General features: G+C 38.4%; 1 protein-coding gene across 2 annotated transcripts; it reads left to right on the top strand.

Annotated features, from left to right (window-relative positions):
* Positions 1–8179: 8179 nt before the first annotated feature.
* On the top strand, positions 8180–21364 carry LOC145719613 (glycerol kinase-like). 2 transcript variants are annotated; one of them, XM_081811128.1, is made up of 8 exons: positions 8180–8291; positions 9091–9187; positions 9710–9794; positions 10763–10883; positions 10995–11138; positions 13469–13549; positions 17331–17417; positions 19305–21364. In XM_081811128.1, exons 4-8 carry the CDS (start codon positions 10775–10777, stop codon positions 19313–19315), a joined length of 432 nt encoding a protein of 143 aa, XP_081667254.1. In that variant the 5' UTR covers positions 8180–8291; positions 9091–9187; positions 9710–9794; positions 10763–10774; the 3' UTR covers positions 19316–21364. The 2 variants fall into 2 exon arrangements, with proteins under 2 accessions (XP_081667254.1, XP_081667255.1); XM_081811129.1 differs by lacking the exon at positions 17331–17417.
* Positions 21365–23188: the final 1824 nt, after the last annotated feature.

Below are 23188 nucleotides of genomic sequence, written 5' to 3'. Positions count from 1 at the left end.
TTTTTTTAAAGATTTTATTTATTTATTTGAGACAGAGAGAATGAGAGAGAGAGAGAGCACATGAGAGGGGGGAGGGTCAGAGGGAGAAGCAGGCTCCCCGCTGAGCAGGGAGCCCGATGCGGGACTCGATCCAGGGACTCCAGGATCATGACCTGAGCCGAAGGCAGTCGCTCAACCAACTGAGCCACCCAGGCGCCCCAAAACTTTTTTATTGTGAAATATAAAACACCTACAGAAAGATGCATAAAACATCAATGTACAGCTTGACAAATGATTATAAAGGGAAGACCCATGTATCCTCTACCCAGGGCAGGAAACAGAACAGGGCCAGCAGCCAGGAACCTGTGCGCCCCTTGCACTCACAGTTTCTCCCTCTCCCCTAAGGTCACCAGTGCCCTGGCTTTTATCATTTCCTTACTTTACTTTATAGTTCCAGCACTTAATATGCACAACCCTCAGGGTGACTGGGTGGCTCAGGCGGTTAAACACCTGCCTTCGGCCCAGGTCATGATTTCAGGGTCCTGGGATCCAGCCCTTCATCAAGCCCCACGTTGCCCGGGGGGGGGGGGGTCCCTGCTCAGCAGGGAGTCTGCTTCTCCCTCTCCCTTCCCCCTCCCCCGACTTGCCTGTGAATGCTCTCTCTCAAATAAATAAATAAAATGTTTATTAAAAAATAAGTGCAACCCTCAACACCAGAGTTGAGTTTTCATGTTTTTAATACTTTGTATATTAAAAATAGACAAGGGGCACCTGGGTGGCTCAGTCGTTAAGCATCTGCCTTCAGCTCAGGTCATGATCCCAGGGTCCTGGGATCGAGCCCCGCATCGGGCTCCCTGCTCAGCGGGAAGCCTGCTTCTCCTTCTCCCGCTCCCCCTGCTTGTGTTCCCTCTCTCGCTGTCTCTCTCTCTCTCTGTCAAATAAAGAAATAAAATCTTTTAAAAAAATAAAAATAAAAATAGACGAGAAAGTGAGAGAGACTGAGTCATACAGTACGTATTCTTTAATGTGGCTTCTCTCTCTCACCATCACATCTGTGAGATTCTCCGTGTTGTTACGTAGAGCTTTGACGTCATTCGTTTTCATCACCATATGAAAATGCCACCGTTTAGTATTTATGCAACTGTTGGTGACCTTTTAGTTGTCCTCTCTTTTCGTCTCTGATGAAAAATGCTGCTCTGAACATTTTTGTGTGGCTCTCCTGTACACATGCTGCTGTAGGAGTAGGACTTGTACGCAGCTGATTATGTGTATCTTCCCTTTGGAGCGGATGACGCAAACCACCTTTCACAGTGGAGGCAGCAAGTTACAGTCACCTGCGGTGTATGTCTCCTCATCTTGTCTCTTCTAGAGTTGGCCCCGCCTATTACACTCTTAAATTTCACTCTCTGACTTCATTTCCACCAGTTTTAACTGGCTATTTGTTCGTATCCCCCCGGATCTTGTTTGATTTCGCTTTTCTTTTGATTCATAATTTCATGGCTTTTTTTTTTTTTTAATGGAAATCATGCCTTAATTTCTCTCTTTGAATTCTTCCAGCACTGACTTATTTTAAACTCCTTGCCAGATTGGAGTGAATTCTCTTCCATCTGTTAAGTTTTGTCGGCTGATTTCGTGATGATGGAGTTCTTCATGTGTTTTGGAATTTTCACTTCCAGTCCCATCTTCTATTAAAGCCACAGCCTTTGTCAGCAAATAGTTCTCCGCACAAAGCAGGAGAGCGCCACCTAGCCCCCGCCTGCAAGCACTGAAGCTGATTCTATCCCTTGTGTCGCGCAAGCTACTTTGGACCCCTTTCCTCTTGGGGAGCCGGTTCCTGGCCCCCACTCCTGCTTCCTGATGCATACGGAGAACCAAAGCAGAACCTCCTAGGCTTGTGGTCTCAAGCCCTGCTCCGTTGTGCATTTCTGTTTCTGTCCACCTCGACCGCCGCTCTGCCTTTGAGTCAGCAGGTGTTGGTTTAGTGTTCCCTTTTTACATTTTGCCCTCTCATCCTCTGTGTCTCAAACAGAGAGAGGGGATTTTTAAAGCGCAAACTCATCATTTCTGATGTGGACATCACCAAGAGAATTCTTTTTTTTTTTCCCTCCTTCCTCCCTGGCATGTGATTCATCCGGGCCTGATAGGTTAACCTCTCTAGGTTCCTATTTTCATTATCAGTAAAAAGGAATTGGAACACATGATCCTTGAGTTGTTCTAAAACTTTAATGTCCTATTAAACTGCTTCAGTTTGTCCCACTCTTTCACGAGGAAATTTTCCTTTTTTTCTTTAAAGATTTTTTTTTTATTTTTAAATAGTCTCTACACCCAACATGGGGCTCAAACTCACAACCCTGAGATCAAGAGTAGCACGCTCCACCAACTGAGCCAGCCAGATGCCCCCACTAGAAAATTTTTCTTAGTGTGGAAGAGGTTGACGCAAAACAGAGCAGTTGAGTAGGTCTGCATTTTCTCTGCCATCTGTTAATAGGATGCCATCTTCCTTAAGCTGTGCTTCTCCCTTCTGTTGTTTATCTTTTTCTAAATATTATTTCACAAAACAGAAATCCTTTGGGGGCCTTTAATTATTGATGAAGTTGAGATTACTTAGGATTTGAGACTTCCATGTTCTGTATTGTGGCACTGAGATGCAAGTTGTCTGAGGCCATGCTACTTGTCTGTCTGCTTCACCACTCTGTTGGAGCAGGCTGGTGTGGAGTAGGTACTCAGTAAATACCGTTTACATACCCAATCTTATGCCATTTTTGTCTTTTTAAATAAGAGTTTCAAAGAGGTCTTCTGTATAGGCCCTCTTAGTTTCTTTAAGTGCCCCTTCTCCCATCTCTTCTTTGGTATGATTTATGATGATGGTGTTGACATTTCCTTTTTAGAGTTTTTCATCCTTTTTAAAAAAGATTTTATTTATTTATTTGAGAGAGAGAGAGTGAGGGAGAGGGAGAGGGAGCACGAGCAGGGGGGAGGGTCAGAGGGAGAAGCAGACTCCCCGCAGAGCAGGGAGCCTGATGTGGGGCTCCATCCCAGGACCCTGGAATCATGACCTGAGCTGAAGGAAGACACTTAACCGACTGAGCCACCCAGGCGCCCTGAGGTTTTCACCCTTCTTAAGCCAGATGTTCCGTTTTGGTATAAGCCTATGTGTTAGTTATCTACTGCTGTGTAACCGTTTTACCACAAATGTAAGTGGCTTACAACCACTTGTCTCACAAGGCTGCAGTCAAGGTGTTGGCTAAGGCTGTGGTCTCATCCAACGCTCCATCTCCTTCCAGGCGCACTCACTCAGATTATTGGCTGAATTCAGTTTCTTGTGGTTATAGCACCGAGGTCTTCAGTTTCTTGGTAGTCGTCAGCTCAGAGGCTGCCCTCAGCTCCTCGAGGCCACCCGCAGTTTCTTCTCACATGAAGACCCCAACAAAGGACCCCCTCTATTTTCTCAAAGCCAGCAAGGAACGGAGAGAGTCCAGACAACAGCCATGATAATCTTACGTAGCTTAATCACGTATACTTCATCACGTGCATCCCTCGCCTTTGACGTGTGCTGTTGCTTGGCAGCAAGTCCTAAGCCCCACCGTGCTCAAGGAGAGAGGATCCCACATGGGCATGAACACCAGGAAGTGGGGACCATGGAGGCCACTTTAATTATGAATCTGTCTGCCACAGCCTTTGTGAACGTTGTTCTTGGACTTTTGTAATGTACTTTCCTGGAAAGTATACTTTCTGAGCAGTAAATGCTTTTTTTTTTTTTTTTTAAGATTTTATTTATTTATTTGAGAGAGAGAATGAGAGAGAGAGCACATGAGAGGGGGGAGGGTCAGAGGGAGAAGCAGACTCCCTGCCGAGCAGGGAGCCCGATGTGGGACTCGATCCAGGGACTCCAGGATCATGACCTGAGCTGAAGGCAGTCGCTTAACCAACTGAGCCACCCAGGCGCCCGCAGTAAATGCTTTTTATCTTAATTCCCTAACTTATTACTGAAGTATTGATAATATAGATTACATTTTAAAAATAATGCTCCCCCAATTTAACTCTAGGTTTCTGTTCTCTCTTCTATGCCATTAAAAATGCTATGGAGTTAGATTTTGCATTTGTAATCTTACACAAATTAAGTACGGTATAAATTATATACACAGAGATGCATATTACTGTCACATACACAAAGCTATGTTTACCGTGCCTAATAGATGATTTTAAGCAATTTGAGGATAATCTTAATTTTACATAATTTTTCTCCATACCCACTGATTTTAACCATAACTGCCTTGTATCATACAACTACCCCACATCCTGAAATGTCTCCTTTATATAGATACTGTTCATGGCAAGGAGCTCTTGAGGAAAAGTATTTGTCTTCTATGACATTACATCAGATCTACTTTATTATTTATTATTTTTTTTTTAGAGAGAGAACATGCACAAGCATAAGCAGGGGTGGGAGGAGGGGCAGAGGGAGAGAAAGAATCTTTTTTTGTTGTTATTTTATAAAGATTTTTATTTATTTGTGTCGGGGGGGCACCCAAGCAGGGGAAGCGGCAGGCAGAGGGAGAGAAGCAGGCTCCCCACTGAGCAGGGAGCCCGATTCGGGACTTCATCCCAGGACCCTGAGATCATGACCTAAGCTGAAGGCAGATGCTTAATTGACTGAGCCACCCAGGTGCCCCCTACTTCATTATTTTTAATCTCCTCTTCCCATAGCCTGTTTCTTAGCCTTCCAATTACCAGGCTATGTATTTAGTTGGGTTTTTTTTTAAGATTTTATTTACTTATTTGTGAAAGAGAGAGAAAGCATGAGCGGGGTGGGGAGGGGCAAAGGGAGAGAGACAAGCAGACTTCCCACTGAGCAAGGAGCCCGATGTGTGCCTGATCCCAGGACCCTGAGATCATGACCGGAGCTGAAGGCAGCTCAGCTAAGCCACCCAGGCACCCCTAGTTTTTAAGTTATTTACTCCTCTTGTCCTGTTCATCATTTCATTTATTTTTCTTTTTACCTTCTCATTTCTGTTATGTCTTTCTTAGAGTGCAACTATTCAACTTGCATGCACCTTTCACATATAGGTCATGCCTTGGAATGAGAATTCATTCATATGTGTAGACGATACACTGAAGTATTGGATCTTTATATTTAGGATATAATTGACAATAACTTATTTGATAGCAAGTAGACCATCACCTTCTATCATTTTAGGTTTCTGTTCCTGTACTCTTTCCTGCCCACTTTGAAAGCATTATGCCATTTTCCACTTTATCCCCTGCCTCTGAATTCAGAAGACCACATCTTTTGTGAATTTGGAGGTTTCTTTCACTTTTATTAATTTTTTAGAAGGCTAGCTAATACCATGTATTATATCCGGGTACCAAAATTATATTCTTATTTCAGATGAGTGTTTTTAATCTATCTTTTATTTTCTTAATATTGAATTTATTTTTTCACTTACAACCAAACACTCCTATATACTCCTGATGACCACATTTAAAATAATTTTCTTCTGGAGCCTTGAGAGTGGCTTATTTTTTTTTTCTTTTGTTTCAATCAAAGTAATGCCCTCTGGCTCACAACCCGTTACTTTTTCATGAAAATCTTGATACTCCTTTTGCTAAAACAATATTGTTTCCTCTCCAAAAAAAAAAAAATTATTATAAGCCTGTAACATACTGCCTTTTCAATGGAAATGAGGTTCATCAGCATCTGGTTTCCCAAAGTATAAAGTTCCACTAGCTGACAACCACAAAACCATTCCACTAGACTTCTAGCCCAGCAGCTGTTTGAAGGTATCAGTTTACTCACCTAAAAATATTGAAAATATTTGCATTTCTTGGTTAGATGCAATTTAGGCCCAGTGTCTTTTGAGAATATAAGGAGAAAGGGACACCTGTTTTTTGAATTAGATCTAGAATTGTGCTCTCCAATATGGTAAGCCACTAGGAACATGTGGCTAGTCCCAGTTGACATGTGGTATAAGTGTAAAATATACTCCTGATTTCAAAGACCTAGTACCAAAAAATCAAATACCTCAATAATTTTTATATTGATTACATGTTATACTGATAGTATTTTTAATATTTTGGAGTAAACAACAATATATTGCAATTACTTGTCTCATTTTACTTTTTTAATATGATAACTACAAAATTTAAATTACATATGTAGCTGACATGATATTTCTACTGAACAGTGCTGGTCTAGAACATCTTACACATTTACTTGTTTTTAACAGCTACCATCTTTGAATTGTTTGCTTCCAAAGGAAATTTGAGAGTAAAATTCTAAAGTCTTTAGTTTTCCTTGATGGTTCCACTAAGTACCTAAATACGTAACATATCAAAGTTAGGAAGTGTACTGAAAACTTCTCCAGAGAGAGACAGTGGGTTTAGAGTCCCTTCAAGGTATTTGTTGAATTGGTTTTTTTCCCATTTTTAAAGCCTGGTTAAGTTTGCCCAGTGATGTCAGATCTCTTCCTTAGTAATTTTTTATAGCTAAAAAGCTGCTGTATAAAGAGAACGATTGTGGTAGTCTGCAGCTTTCCAGTAACATATAGTGACTTATTCTCATAGAAGCTATGAATGATAGAATGAATCATCATATTCCACGTCTAGTTATATCCTGGAAATTGACAGCAAGAAGGGGTGACCATCTGTAATTCAGTTAATTGAATTGGAGGCAAGGAGGTAGGCAACAGATTAAAAAACATTCTGCTTTCTGTACTTAATCTCACCTGATGTTTTGGTTTGGGGTGACTCTGGAAGTAATTTACATTAATAATCTGTATGAATAAAGCATCAGAACCAAAAAACTTTTTTTGAAATTCCTAATGGTTTGTGCTGGTACTTTTTTTTTTTCTCCTCAGGATCTTTTTATAATAGCTTTATTGAGATATAATTCACATATCACATGATTCACCCTGTTAAAGTATACAGTTCAGTGGTTTTCAGTATATACAGAGTCATGCAACCATCACCACAGCCTAACATTAAAACATTTTCATCGCCCCAAAGAATAACCACACCACCCCAACTCTAAGCATCCACTAATCTATTCTTTGTCTCTATGGATATGCTTTTTGCAGACATTTCATATAAATGGAATGGTGAACTTTATGGTCTTTTGTGACTGGCTCCTTTCACTTAACGTAATATTTTCAAGGTTCACGTTATAGCAGAACTTCATTGTTTCCTGTGACCAAATAATATTCCATTGTGTGAATATACTATATTTATTTGTCCATTCATCAGTCAGTGGAATTTGGATTATACTTTTTTAACACAGAAAAAACTAATGAAGCTAATACTTACATTCGGTAATAACCTTCCCCTCCGTGCTCATATTGAGCCTCATAGTAGTTTAAGTAGGTGTTGTGATAGTCACCACCGTTTTTTTTTTTTTAAAAGATTTTTTTTTCTTTTTTTTAAAAGATTTTATTTATTTATTTGACAGAGAGATAGAGAGAGAGCACAAGTAGGCAGAGAGGCAGGCAGAAGGAGAGGGAGAAGCAGACTCTCCACTGAGCAGGGAGCACGACGCGGGGCTCGATCCCAGGACCCTGGGATCATGACCTGAGCCGAAGGCAGCCGCTTAACCGACTGAGCTACCCAGGTGCCCCATAGTCACCACCGTTTTATAGGTCATGAAATGGAGACTCACTAAGCCTAACTAATTGGCCTAAGATCACATAGCAGTTAAGAACTAGGACTTGGACTCAGCCTGTTTATCTGACTCCAAATCGTACGTTTTCTTCCTTATTGCCACAGCCTCCTCCCTGCCTCCCCATCCCTTGGTGATTTTGTTGAATAATTACTTTGTAGTTAGCTTCTTCGCTTTTTTGTTACTGTTGCTTGATTTAATATGCTATTAGATACAAGAAATGGTTTTGAAAAAAACTTTTAATGTGGCCTTTCCTGATAACTTGGGAGATAGGGCGGGAATGTTTTCTGGGTGATAATCTACCTCATAGTTCAGCAGCAGTCCATAGAACAGCAGATTGGATAGGTCCAAGGGTGTGCTGGAGGGTTCACTTCTTTGCCCTGTGTCATGAAAAAACTTCTCTAATGACCTAGATAAAACTATGTTTGCATTAGTAGACCTCGTTTATGATATTTGTAAAAGCCCCAAAGTTGACATTTTTAAATTGTGTCCATCTTGGAGTGTCATACATTGAGAAATGCTCAACAAAATCTTTTTATAGTGATAACGTATATTCTCTCTGGGCTTCCTTTTCCTTCGTAGGGCTCTGTAGCTATAGCTGGTGCTGTTATTCGTTGGCTAAGAGACAATCTTGGAATTATACAGACCTCAGAGGAGATTGGTGAGTATGTTCTAACAAAGCGTTAGAATCTAAAGAATGAAAATTTTTAATGTTTTACCTTTGCAGTCTGTTAATAATTGTACTTTGAGCCATATGTGACATTAAATGATATGGATTCCTATTACGAGTTGGATTTATATAAAAAAGACTGTTTTGTGAAGATTTATAAAACAACAAATTGACATAATTAGTGGTAGCCACCACTTAACAAACTGGCAAGGTAGGGCATAAAAATTACCCAGGTGTAAAATCGAACAGCAAAGATGGCCAGGATCTGCAGGTAAAGTAGTTTAGTTACATTTACCTGATGAGAAAGAACTTTAACTCTTAGAGTGAGCATTAAAACCCCAGGGCCTATCATTTAACTATTAACATGACTATTTTCAGTACAGATAATTATTTTTGAACTCATCTACCCACTCTTTCATCTACTTGTTTACTTCAGCCTGAAGGTGAGACAATCAGAAGCACATTTCTTATTGGGGATGCACTGGAGGCTATTTTTTCATCTCGTAGTCAACCACCTTAGAAATAGTGGAAATGAGTTAAAATACCTTAATGAAACTAATCCAGTTCCTTTATTTCTTGGCCTGGGTTACATTGTAGTGGGAGGTATTCAATGTGGGGAAGTTTGTTTCTGTTGCTCCCAGCTTACATCTTTAATTCGGAACATTTTGCTTTACTAGTAAATAAGAAATCAAAAGCCCTATCCTAATTTTTTATACAGATGTGTTTATTGACTAGAGTAATAGAATATTTTAGAATGATTTTTGTTTCTCTCTTTTCTTATTATTATTAGAAAAACTTGCTAAAGAAGTAGGTACTTCTTATGGCTGCTATTTCGTCCCCGCGTTTTCAGGGTTATATGCACCTTACTGGGAGCCCAGTGCGAGAGGGTAAGAATTGAATATGAGGTATGCTTTTACGGGTCTTGATTTATTTACTAAATTAGCTAATAGCTTATAGTTTCTAGCTTCCTATCTATTTTCAAATGATCTTAAAGTGTTGAGGAAACCTTTTCTGTTTGGAGAGTATTAATTTCAGAACCTTTATTGCAAGAAGTTGTAAATCATCTGACAATAAGCCCCTGCCACATCCATGTCAGTGTTAGGATCTTTTATCTTCAAGGCCTCTGCCAATTATGTATCCAGGGGACATCGTCTAGATGAATTCTGATTTGGTGTTACATTATTGTCATCTGTTCATTTGGATCCTGGACTTTTCCCTATGTGGATGCAGGATTGTGGACCATAAGGACTTTCCAAGCTGCTCATTGTTTATGTCCAGTTTTTTTTTTTAATACGCATTTTTCCCCTGAACTTCTCTGTCTACCAAGGTCAACCTTTCCATATTCAGGACATTTCAGATTGACTCGTGTACTCCACTCTAATCTTAAAAATCTTTGTGTGTGTTTTTAGGATCATCTGTGGGCTCACTCAGTTCACCAATAAATGCCATATTGCTTTTGCTGCATTGGAAGCTGTTTGTTTCCAAACCCGGGAGGTAATAATAAGGGCTTTTTTTCTTGTACTTCGTCCGCTTTTATCACTTTCAAACAAATTATATATTAATGCTGAAAATTTATTAAATGCTTCATTATTAAATACCTAATCAAAAATTAAGCCTGCCTAAGCTCTCTTCTAATAAGTACAAGTTTCTCCTCTTTTTGTTAATTGTCATTACCTTCTGAGTTCCTGTCATCCGCCAGGCGCTGAGTGTTTTACAGTTGGGAAGATGTTGAGTAGAACATGTTAGGTAAAGCATAGGCTTCAGGGCAGGAAACCAGGGTGCAAAGTTGGGGTATTTGGCATGGCTGGTTCTTCGGGTGAGGGCAGAGGTGTAGTGAGAAGAAAGGTTCGTGTGATCCATGAAGGAAGGCTTGGAAGATGAGAATAAGAAATCTAAATTTGAGGGCGCCTGGGTGGCTCAGTTGGTTAAGCGACTGCCTTCGGCTCAGGTCATGATCCCGGAGTCCTGGGATCGAGTCCCACATTGGGCTCCCAGCTCGGCGGAGACCCTGCTTCTCCCTCTGACCCTATCCCCTCTCATGCTGTTTCTCTCTCTCTCTCAAGTAAATAAATAAATAAAATCTTTAAAAAAAAAAAAAAGAAATCTAAATTTGAGGGGCGCCTGGGTGGCTCAGTCGGTTAAGCGTCTGCCTTCAGCTCAGGTCATGATCCCGGGGTCCTGGGATCGAGCCCCGCATAGAGCTCCCAACTCAGCAGGAAGCCTACTTCTCCCTCTCCCTCTGCCTGCCACTCTGCCTACTTGTGCTCTCCCTCTCTCTCTCTCTCTGTGTCAAATAAATAAATAAATAACATCTTTAAAAAGGCATTAAAAAAAAGAAATCTAAGTTTGATTCTTTAGGCTTTGGGAAGCTCTTGAGGGTTTTTGAGTAGAAGACTGCCATTTTCAAAGATGTCATTATGGAGTAGTAGTTTAATTACGTGCATTGCATTGGTTCATTTAAGATTTTGGATGCCATGAACCGCGACTGTGGAATTCCGCTCAGTCATTTGCAGGTAGACGGAGGAATGACCAACAACAAAATTCTTATGCAGTTGCAAGCAGACATTCTGTATATACCAGTAGGTCAGTAAGCCTTCATTCCTTTGCATTCTGAGAGGAATATTTCTTTCGGAAGAACTGGTATTTTTAGGCATATGTAACTGCAAAGATCTTGATGTTGCCGTCTTCCCTCAGTGAAGCCCTCGATGCCTGAAACAACCGCCCTGGGAGCTGCCATGGCCGCAGGGGCCGCAGAAGGAGTTGGCGTGTGGAGTCTCGAACCCGAGGATCTGTCTGCGGTCACAATGGAGCGCTTTGAACCCCAGATCAATGCTGAGGGTATGTTTAAAAAAATGAAAATTTAGGGGCGTCCGGCTGGCTCAGTCAGTAGAGCACACATGACTCTTGATCTTGCAGGCATCGGTTTGAGTTCCACGTTGGGTGTAGAGATTACTTAAAAATAAAATTTCTTTAATGGTATACCATGGAAAAGAGAGAGAGTTTGCCTTTCTGTTTATTCGTAAGTTCAGAAACTAAGCAAAATAGCAAATGCTACTGTTTTAGATTGGCTACTAAGCATGTTGGGGTGCACTGAGTCTGAATGAGGGAAGAAGTTCCTTATTATAAGAAAAAAACCTTCCAAAATCACTTTTTTTTGCCATCCACTTCTACTGTTCACAGTCCTTTCATGCAAAAGGATAACACTGCTTCTAACTTGCTAACATAGCCTTTTTTAAAAGTAAGAAGGGAGGGCGCCTGGGTGGCTCAGTTGGTTAAGCGACTGCCTTCGGCTCAGGTCATGATCCTGGAGTCCCTGGATCGAGTCCCGCATCGGGCTCCCTGCTCGGCAGGGAGTCTGCTTCTCCCTCTGACCCTCCCCCCTCTCATGCTCTCGATTTCATTCTCTCTCTCAAATAAATAAATAAAATCTTTAAAAAAATAAATAAAAGTAAGAAGGGAGATAGATCAGCCATGGAGCTGACCATCTGTGGTGCCAGTGGTCCAGTTTTAGGACATGATTAGCTGGCCTAAGGGACATCCTGGTAACTTTTAAGCCCAGCAGAGCTAGCCTGACAAAAGCGGCAACAGTAAATAAGCGAGCCTCAAATACCTGATTCACTGTCCTAACCAGCTAAGCTAAGCCACAGGCTCTGACTGACACCTTTATAAAATACAGTGGTGCATCTCTTAAATTGAAATAAATGTGAGTACAAAAATAAGGCTTTATATATATTGAATTTGATTTTATAGCCTTTCAAAAACCTATGTATAAAATCGCATCAAAGTAGATTTTGCACTACTGGGAAATAAGCTTTCAAATGCATTTCTCTTTAATTTTCTGGAAGACTGAGCCAGCACTTCTTAATTTTATTCCTTCCCACGTACAAGAAAATGGATTGTAACACTAGTAATTTTATAGTCAGACAGTATACCACGTAACTTGATGTAGAAATGTGTTTCAAAATCTGATATTCTATCTGTAGGTAATTTTTATTTGTTAATATTGGATTAAGTGGGGGCTCGAAAAAATTTCTACATCTGAAAAAAATCAATTTTTTAATAAACAAATAACGTTCAGAGTGAGTATATGATCTCGAGATGCTAATCCCACTCTTAAAGCAAGGAAGTTCTGTGCAAAGGGTTTCCTGTTTTCTGAGGACAGCCTTCTTTGCCATTTTTTAAGGCCTCAGCCCAGAGTTGGTCGGTTATGTCAGCTGTCCTTCCCTTCCCCAACCCCACGCCTCCCCACACAACACAGACGTGTGCACATGTGTAACAGGCATCTAGGTATAAATAGTTCATTCTCCAGCAGACTTTTTTTAGAGCTGAGTACAGGCCAGAAATTGTCCTGATGTGGGGATATAGAGATGATTAAGACGAAGTCCTTGCCCCTCAGGAGACTCACGTATGTTGGGAGAGGCAGACAAAGCCATGACAGTTCACTGTGGTGGCTAGTTGCCTGAGATGTGTGGGAAGTGGTGTGGGAAGATGGAGGAGGGGCATAAGTGGGGCCCTGGAAAGCTTTCTGAAGCAAGTGATGCTTGAGCAGTGTCACTCCGGTGTCACAGGCTTCAGGTGCTGTGGCAAGGCCAGGAGGCCTGACAGGGACACCTTCCTGCAAGCCTCCCCATTACTAGGAGGAGTGCGTGTGGGTGGACGCACCAGTGGTGCCCATTTTTGTTTAGTCCTCTTACTGTGGATTTCCATCGTAAAAAAAATCCTGTGTCACAGGAATGCAATTTGAATCTTATGAAGAATCAATACTTGTTAAATCCTTTGGCTAGACTGACTAACAGTTCTCCTTCTAGTCTTTCCACATTACAGTACACCCCTTCCCTATATCCGAAGCTTCCCCCGCTTCCTCCCCACAAGAAAGAGAGAACAGATCCAATGGGAATCCCTTTCTAGTTCATCACCACTTGTTTGTGAATGGCCTGGTCTTCATAGGTAGCCTGGCTCCCAGTCTCCCTTCACCCTGAACACCATGCTGAATTTCCCCTCCACCTTCCAGCAGGTATCTCACCCAAATCCAAGTTCTGGTAAAGCCCCATGCCAGTTGAATATGTGTCACAATTTGTTGAAAATGCTGAGCGAACATAAGTACAGTGCTTAGACTATCTCCATAAACTACTTTTCAAATGTGTGTTTTTCCTACCTTCTATTTCTAGAAAGTGAAATTCGTTACTCTACATGGAAGAAAGCTGTGATGAAGTCAGTGGGTTGGGTTACAACTCAGTCTTCGGAAAGTGGTAAAAATGTTTTTATTCTTCTTGCCGCTTTGCCTTAGTATGTTAAATAACTTAATTTAAGTATCTAACTATTTACACTTAGCAAGGCTGCTCTGAAGAAAAGCATTATCATATGTCCAGAGTTTCTAACATCTTGAAAACACTTTAAAGTTCTAAACATAAAATGTAAATTATCAGATAGATAACGTACTTAATTCTATCCTGCCCTCTCTTTTCCTTATTAGTTTTTTCCTGGTACTTCAGTGGGTAACTGAGCTTTCTAAAAGTAAAATTATTTCTTCCTTCTCAATGAAAAAGAAAATCAACTAGAGTCTTCCTTTTCTTTATTTTTTTTAAGTGTCTCCTTTTACCTTTTTGGGGGGCTGTCTTCATGGCCTGAACCAACCAAAACTTATGTTAATTTCAGAATCGGTTTCTCTACTTCCTAGGCTGATTCCAAGTTCTTAGTGAATGTACATTTTAAGAGCTCATTGGAATCAGAGAGGAAGAAATGTACCAAATAGTAAATTAGAAGTGTCATAATCGATTGGGAAATGCTCTTGGCAGAAAATAGAAAACTTAAGTAAGAAGGTATTGGGCTTAAGTAAGCCATTCAGTCATAGACAGCCTTAAGCTGCCTTTACTATGCACTTGATAATTAAACAGACTTAAAAGTGCCTTTAATATGCCATAATATATTAATTCTTTGCTAAATGAAGATTTAGAACATAATAAATAGAACAATGTCCAATAATATATTGAAGCATACACTTTAATGGAGAAGAGTTTATAAATGAAATACTACCTGCCTTCCAACCCAAAAGTGAATATAAAATTACTTTTAATGTACCTGGCTTTTAGGAGACATTTCTGGAACCATCCATTACCACAGATCACTGATCTGTATTTTCAGTCCTGGATGTTCCTACCTGAAGCTTTTTTACCTCCTAAATAAGCTTAATATCCTTTTTCTTTAAATCTTTTGTTCTGAGACTCCGTTTTCTTTCCAAAATGGTGGCAAAGCTTTTCTTACTAAGACCTTTTGTGATTTTGAGACCCTTTATAACAAAACTTCTCGATCATAAGTGTTTTCCTAGCCCGGTGCTAGTTGCTATGCAAGATATAACAACATGGACCCTGATTTATTTTCTGGTTGCCCTTAATCAATGGCTAATGAGCAGTTGAGTCCTATGTTCTCGTTGACTTGTTGGATTTTTTTAAATGGCACAGTCGTCCTTTTGTCCCTCCCTGCACCGCACAGACACACACATACCTTACTAGCTAGCAGTTGAAGATCAAATTTTAATTGCCAAGTTCCCATAAAACCAACTGATCATTTTCACTTTGTTTGAATACCTCACTGTCAGTGAATTTAAAACATAAGAAAAAGTTGATGAAAGAAAATTGCATGATTTCTTTAGTTTCTGCTATTGAGAGGTTTAGATTTTTCACATTCTGTTTTTGTTTCAGACTGCAATGCATTTAAGAGTTTGAAGATGATTTTCAGTAGATTTATGAAACACACTCTAATGTATAATACTGAGTCTCTAAGCTGTGTAATAAACTCAGAATTATATTCAGTTAGTGACATGCCAATTGTATTTATTTAAACAGTATAAACTATATATGACTATATATCAATAAGCTCTTTAATAGTCGCAGTACAGATAGAATCCTATTTTAATAATCTTGAAAGGATATTAGAATTGCTACCTGGTCTTTTATGCTCTTTAAATTGCTTTAGTTTATGGGGAAAATATATGTTAGCTTCATCTCCAAAGCAGTTTGGCACTTTTGAAGCAGTCATATTTATTTTCTTATTTCTAACTATATTTGAATATATTATAAATAATTTTTAATATACATTTTGACATGTGTTTAAAATGTTGTAGAAGTGATTGGGAGTTTGATACTTTTTAGAGAGAGCTTATCATAAACGATAAGCTTGGCTTTGCACTCCAAACACACCGAAACAACATTTTGAAAACAGGTCAAATTGGTTTAAAATGCACAGCTATCAAATAACAAGTAAGTGTGTGTGTGTGTGTGACCAAAAGGGATATATTTTCATTAAATAAATGCCACCTGTTGGCTAACTGAACATAATAAAAATAAAATAAAATATAAATTTAAAAATAAATAAATAAATGCCACCTAAATTGGTAAGGACTTGTAAATGCAGATAGTCCTCAGGGTCTTCTTTGCAAACTAGAACTCACTGTAGCCATATCAGGAAATTAGTGATTAGAACTTAGCCGAACTGAAAAAAAAAAAGAACTTAGTGTAACTGATGGCTTGCTCTAAAAGAACAAGAATATATGTTCCCTTTCCTAAAATCAAATTAAAATGTGGTCTCCACAAATATGGAAACAAAAAGAAACCTTGGTTTTATCTGAAAAATAACATAAGCAGTGGTAAAATGGAGGAAAATGGTTTGTACCCCTCTTTTAATCTACCTTCTAAGGGAAAGAAATGTATGGTGCAGGGAAAAAAAAAACAATCCTTTCCCAAAAAGGCAAATGACTGTTGTCAGTTTATTATATCAAAAACTATGCCCATAGCAAATATTTAACTAGCTGCATTTCATTGAAGCCCTTTCATCCAGTGGTTGCATATTCTTAAAACTTGGAGGTTAATTTTGAATATGTTTCTTTTTAAAAGAGCATTAAATAATAGAGATACATAATTTTTAAATTCAAGAAAAGCGTATGTAAATAAAGAATTTTCTTTAAAGGAAGGGATTTTGACAGAAATTAGAAAATACCAACACAACCATATTCTCAGGCAGTTTTTTAAAAATGTGGATTCACAGGGCACCTGGCTAGCTTAGTCGGTAGAGCTTGTGACTCTTGATCTTGGGGTCATGAGTTTGAGCCCCATGTTGGGTGTAGAGTTTACATACATACATACATACATACATATATAGATTAAAAAAAATATGGGGCTGCCTGGGTGGCTCAGTCATTTAAGCGTCTGACTTCGGCTCAGGTCATGATCTCGGGGTCCTAGGATGGAGCCCTGCATGGGACTCCACGTGGGCTCAGCGGGGAATCTGCTTCTCCCTCTTCCTCTGCCCACCCCCGCTTGTGCTCTCTCTCTCAAATAAATAAAATCTTTTAAAAAACATATGGATTCATACAGTTTATTCAAGATTTTATTTTTAAGTAACCTCTGCACTTAGCATGGGGCTCAAACTCACAACCCTGAGATCAAAAGTCCCACGCTCCACGGATTGAGCCAGTCAGGTGCCCCTTTACAATTTAGTTTTTAAATTAAAGTAATATTGATTGGGAGGTGCATTTCCTTACATAGCAAATTCTGTTTAAAAAAGAAAACAAAACCAGTATCTTAGCAAAAATAGGGTTTGAAGTTCATTTTTAGTAGACCAGTATAACTCTTCTCTGATAACTAAAGGATCTCTACCTTGAATCTTGGGGGAATTGGATTGCTCATTTAGTATCTTTGGGGTAAGAATCAAAAAAGCTAAAATCAACAGCCTCCCAAAAAGTTCTCCATCAACTCTCTTCAGCTTTGCCAGTGGAAGGCTTATGTGGGTTTATATATGTATTATGTTCTTGGCTACCTGTGGCATGCTACCCATATTGTTCGTTAACTGTCATAAGCCTTCAATATTGATTATATTTTTGATTTGAAGTAATAACTCTGCTAGCTTTTATGAATATACTATTTTTATAACTTAATTTTGTTTTGCTGTCATGTGATTCTTAACACAAATATTGTAATTATGTGTCTCTCTTTTGGTTTGCTTGACTGGAATTCCCTTCTACTTGGATGACCACAGGTGACCCTAGTATCTTCTGTAGTCTACCCTTGGGCTTTTTTATAGTGAGTAGCATGGTAATGTTAATCGGAGCAAGGTACATCTCAGGTCAGTTACTCTTTAAATTAGACAATTTTATTAGTTAGCACTAATGTATTTGTGTATAACTTGGCAGAAAATGTTTAGAGTTTTTCATTCTTCCTGTGCTGAGGAACCTGGCAAATCCATGAAAGGTCTAATTTGTGAGACCAGTTAATCTTTCAGAGCAGTCAGAATTGAGGACTGTGGCTCTGCTTAATTCTCTTATTGTTGGTAGATGACAGTTTCTTTGAGGGGCCGCGTTCTGCTGTCAGCCGCAGCAGGAAGCAGAAGTGAAAGTAGCGTGCTGTGAAAGCTTCCATGAGAGGACTTTCAGGGTGACAGGTGGACACTAAAGTCTAATTTTTGACAGTAATTCAATTGGCTTTCAAACGTACATAAGTTCTTCATACTCAAGAAAACTTGCCACGTGGGTCTAAATATTTAAAGTCTGGTAAGAGTTTCCACCAGAGTATGTTAGCAGAGTCTCTGGAAAAACTCTAAAATTGGGGAACATGTATAGTCGCTTTTATTTTAGTTAAAAGAATATATTTTGTGAGATGAAGTTTTAAAAATTACTGCTAAAATAAGGGGAGTCAAACTTAAAACCGAATTATTTTTTTGCACATTAACTTCTGCTTATTCTTAGAAAAATAAAACTGCTCAGCATGTTATGAAATACATTGTATAACCTGTGATGATTTAAATGTAATAATCGTTTTGGGGAGCTATTCCTGATGACAGCTCGATTTTTCTTCCAATTGAGGCTTAAGGGACTACATGGCAATGACTTGTTCCATATGTTACCAAGAAAGTGAAATTTTTTTTAAATCTTCATAACAAGGGAAAGAGTTAAATTATTTCTTGTAATTAATCAGATGTTGACCTGGGTTTAACATGTAAAATGTAAACTTTATTGATATGGAGGGAGCATCTGATTGTAGAAATCCAACAAGCCTTAACTCAGCTTGACGTCATTAGCTTAGCGCTATATATAAATATGGAATGAAAAGTGTTTACATCAGCAGAACATTAGATTATCTTTTAATGATAAAATATGAGTTACTTGCATGAGAACTTAAAACTAGGCTACCATTTTCCGTATCCTTCATATTTGGGATGTTTATTCAAATCTTCTTTCATAAAAACAATACCTTATCTTGGTATTAGTGCTTTCCACCTTATGAAGGGCTTCTGTATACACAAGTCTATACAGAATTCACAGATGTCTGTTTTCTTTCTGCTTCTTGGGAATGTTTGGTGGAAAAGTCCAAATATTATAAATTTCCAAAATATCCAAAATGGGTATCCAAAAATATTTTCCAAATATTGTGATAATCCAAAAATAAGTCATTTAGATTTATAAAGAAACTTATGAGTTGTTTTAGGAAAAGTTATATCATTTTTTCATTATCCTGAGGTGTTTTTTTTGTTGTTGTTGTTGTTTTGGCTGCATGACGATGATTTGGAAAAGGAGGGATAATACTGCACCTGAATGTTTTCATTGATTTTTTTTTTTCTCCTGTTTCCCCCTTGGTACTGTGAAGGAGGAAAAGGCCTACTCTCTATCAAAATGAGACATACAGCTTATCTCTAAGCTACGGGATACATTATTTGTCTGAATTCCTAGGCTCCCAAAGGGATATGGTTACCATCTTTAGGTTCTCTCTCTTGGTAACATATGCTGAGATTTGAGAACAGTGGGAGTCACTTGCCTTCGTTAACAATTAGCAATAGTGTTAATATTTGCTAATTTTGGAATTGGCCTAATTATATTTGTTGCATTTTAACTGTGAAGCAGTATTTAGAAATCATGTGGAATGTGTAGCTCAAATGATTAAATAGTCTTCGTTGCCTTAACTCCTAAATTGTGTGTATGTTGTTGCTCATATATGTGGTTTTTGTCCCCCGTTTTAGGTATCCCATAAATGATACCAACTCATGGATTCCAAAGATGCAAGCTCTTTGCCTAATGAAAGAATCCAGCGATTGTCTCTTAATGTGATGACACTATTCGTAGACTCTGATTTTATTTATAAGCCACTTGCTGCATGACCCTCCAAGTAGACCTGTGGCTTGAAATAAAGAAAATGCAGCAGAAAGAATGCTATAGAAACATTTGGTGTGTTTTTTAACATCAAGAGTTAAGATTGGACCAGCCACCTTGGGGGCTGACCCCTCCTTTGCCATCACGTCCTGCCCCATTCCCTCTGAGATCTAGGAAGAATTCAGGTCCTTCATTGGAATCTTTCATCAAACACACTCAAACGCTGATGGTCTAGGATTTGATTCTCTGAACTGCACACACTTGACTAAGGGGTGATTACTAACCAGCTAAAAATGAGTGGCTTTTTGTTTCTCTTTAACAGACCTTAAAAGTCCTCTTTTCTGCATATTAAGGAGACCACAACATCTTCCCTGAATGTTTAAATGGACACCTCTACTAAATCCTTAAAATGGAAATTTAGTACTCTCAAACTTAGATATTTTCCAGAAAGGTATTTGCCAAAACTGAAATTCGTCGGACATTTTACATGGTCTCACTAATTCACTGAATTGCTGTCTGGGTCTTCTAGGGAAGGACGCTTTTTCCTTTCTTTTTCATCTCTCCTTTTTATATTTTTCACTTTGTATGTATAACATACATGACTATATATATATTTTATATACTGAGGGCAACCCATTTATAAATTAAGAGTACATTTTACATGATCTCACTAATTACACTGAATTTCTGTCTGGATCTTACAGGGAAGAACCCTTTTTCTTTTCACCTCTCCTTTTTATATTTCTTACTTTGTATGTATAACATACATGCCTATATATTTTATATACAGAGGGTAGCCCGTTTATAAATTCAGAGCACATTGTATTCAGTAGGTTATAATGGGGCTGGTCTTAACTGGACCACTATGTGTATAAATATTTTGGGGAAAACACTGTATACATTTTTGGGCAACGGTTATGCATATTTACAAGGAGAAACTTTTTCTTAAAGAGCCAGCATTTAAAGCTTAAGTATATGTTCCATGTCAGTAAAAGAAAATGTACTTTATTGTGACTTCAACTATATTTCTTATACCTTATCTTTTTATTTAATTGTTTTAGCTGGATATATGTCTTTAAAAAAAAGGAAAAAGACAAAACTGTGGAATACTATGGTAAATATTGTTTTCAAACAAGCACTAGTCCATATAAAGTTGCCTTCCTTTGACATAATTTAGACATATTAGGGATCCTTTTGAGGGAATAGCAAAAAAGGTTAAACACTTAAGTAGAAGAAAACCTTAGGAATAAAGCCAAGAATCTCTTTCTATCCAAATATGTTATTAATTGCTGGTAAGCAAGTATAATTTCTATTTGGGATCACAGACAATTCTCTCCACTTACTGTCCTAGTACAACTGAAGAAAGGTTTGTAATTAGAAATGGCTTCCAGTGAAACCAAGAATTTCTCAAAATGGTTAGTATTACATGTTATAAAAACCTACCTAATCTAGCATCTTAATGTCAATTTTTTTAAATCTTAAAATTAATTTCTGTTTACTACAAGTAAGAAAATACTGCCTCCTAATATTTTCTTCAACCAGGGCTGACAATGGAAAATATTTATATATTATTATAAAAGGTATTGTTTTGTTTGGAATTAATGGTAGCTTGCATTTGCAATTCTGATTGTGCTGTTTCTAAATTATTCAGTCTACTTGGGTTTTATTGATGCAGCTGCCGCTTGCGTGACAAAAATATTACAGAAAGGTACTGTGAAATTATTACTTTGTGTTGAGGGTACTTTTAAACATAGTTATGTTTCTACAAAAGTAGGTTGAGTTAATTGTAAATAATTGTTAAATCACTGTTCAAAATAATTTTAAGATTCCATTAATTTTCTATAAATTGCGATATTTATAAATGTTTGAAACTGTGCACATTGGTGTTTAATGATAAATTGACTTAAAATAAATTGACCCCTCATTCTTACTTGCATTTCTCATTTATAGACTAGAACTTAAGATCAAAGTTAAATCCAGAAGGGTGTAACTCAGCTGTTAGCACTTGATCAGGCACACTCTGAAGAATTAACCAAGAGCCTAAGAAGTAGTTTCTGAAATGATGAGCACCTTAATCATTCTATTGGATAAGACTACACTGTTCCATCTCAGCATCCAGAAAATACCCGCTGAGGTCAGAAATCATGATCAATTAGGGTCTCTCATGGCTAGCCATGCCTTCCTACTGGTTTCTCTCTGTTCTTTCTATCTGGGTTGGCTGGTGGAGTCAAGTGTGCCATTGTTCTCTCAATTTCATGCCAGTACCTCAATCTTTTGTTCTTTAGTTAATCAGTAAAAGAAGTAAATGCATTTAGGGGTGCCTGGCTGGCTCAGTTGGTTAAGAAGTAAATGCATCTTTGCTTCTGTAACAATATCTTAGAATTTTTAGTGTTTCTTTTGAAGCGCCCAAACTTAAGTCTTTGGTTTCTGAGTGTTTTGTATCATGTTGGGAATGAAGAATGATGGCTATTTATGAGACACCAGCAAAAGAAGAAGATGTCATAGCACAGAAACTAACAGCATTGATGGTAGGTAGTGTTTAACTCATAGTGTCTACCTAATAGTAAATAGAAGTGCAGAAATTATTTTTTACAGCTTTAATGAGGTATAAAATTGATACACAGAAAACTGCACATATTTAATGTAAACACTTAGAGGAGCTGGGACATATACAAACACCCATTATACCATCACCACAATCATGGTAATAAACATAGCCATCCCCTCCACACGTTTCCTTGTGTCCCTTAGCTTTGTGTGTGTGTGTGTGTGGTAAGAATGCTTAACATGAGATCTACCCTCTTAACAAATTTTTAAGTGCACAGTACCATGTTGTTAACCATAGGCAGTACATTAGACAGCAGATCTCTTGAACTTATTTTTCTTGTATAACTAAACCCATTGAACAGCAACTCCCCATTTCCTCAACCCCTGGTAACCACCAATCTACTCTCTGTTACTATGAGTTTGACATTTTTGTTTCTTTTTTAGATTCCACATATAAGTGAGATCATGTAGTATTTGTCTTTCTGTGTCTGGCTTATTTCACTTAGCATAATGTCTTCCAGGTCCAGTGATGTTGTTGCAAATGGTAGGGTTTCTTCCTTTTTTGAGACCTATTTCATTGTATGTATGTACCACATTTTTTTAATCCATTCATCTGTCGATGGACTTTTGGTTTGTTTCCATATCTTGGATGTTGTGAATAGTGCTGCCGTGAACATGGGAGTGTAGATACTTCTTTGAGATCCTGATTTCCATTCTTCTGTATAAATACCCAGAAGTGGGATTATTGAGTCATGTAGTAATTCTGTTTTTAATTTTTTAAGGAATCTCCATACTGTTTTCTGTAGTGACTGCACCATTTTACATTCCTACCAACAGTGTACAGGGGTTCCCAAAATTATTTCTTGACTAATTTTAATAGCTTATTTTGACTAAAAATATTTAAATAATGAAGTCTACTTGATCCTTTATTTTGCAACCTAATAACTTTTTTTTTCCTGACAACTTTCATAAGGTCACATAATAGTTAGAAAACTGGGTGACTTTCAGGGTGCCTGGCTGGCTCAGTTGGCAGAGCATGCAGCTCTTGATCTCGGGGTTATGAGTTTGAGCCCCACGTTGGGCAGAGAGCTTACTTAAAAAAAAAAAATTGTAAGACGAACCATGAGAGACGATGGACTCTGAAAAACAAACTGAGGGTTCTAGAGCGGAGGGGGGGTGGGAGGATGGGTTAGCCTGGTGGTGGGTA

Source organism: Leptonychotes weddellii, unplaced genomic scaffold (genome assembly GCF_054177405.1).
Source record: "Leptonychotes weddellii isolate Sample4059 unplaced genomic scaffold, ASM5417740v2 HiC_scaffold_574, whole genome shotgun sequence".
In the NCBI taxonomy this organism is placed as follows: domain Eukaryota; kingdom Metazoa; phylum Chordata; class Mammalia; order Carnivora; family Phocidae; genus Leptonychotes; species Leptonychotes weddellii.
The sequence above is the reverse complement of the archived record's forward strand: the minus strand, read 5'-3'. Positions and strand labels throughout refer to the sequence as shown.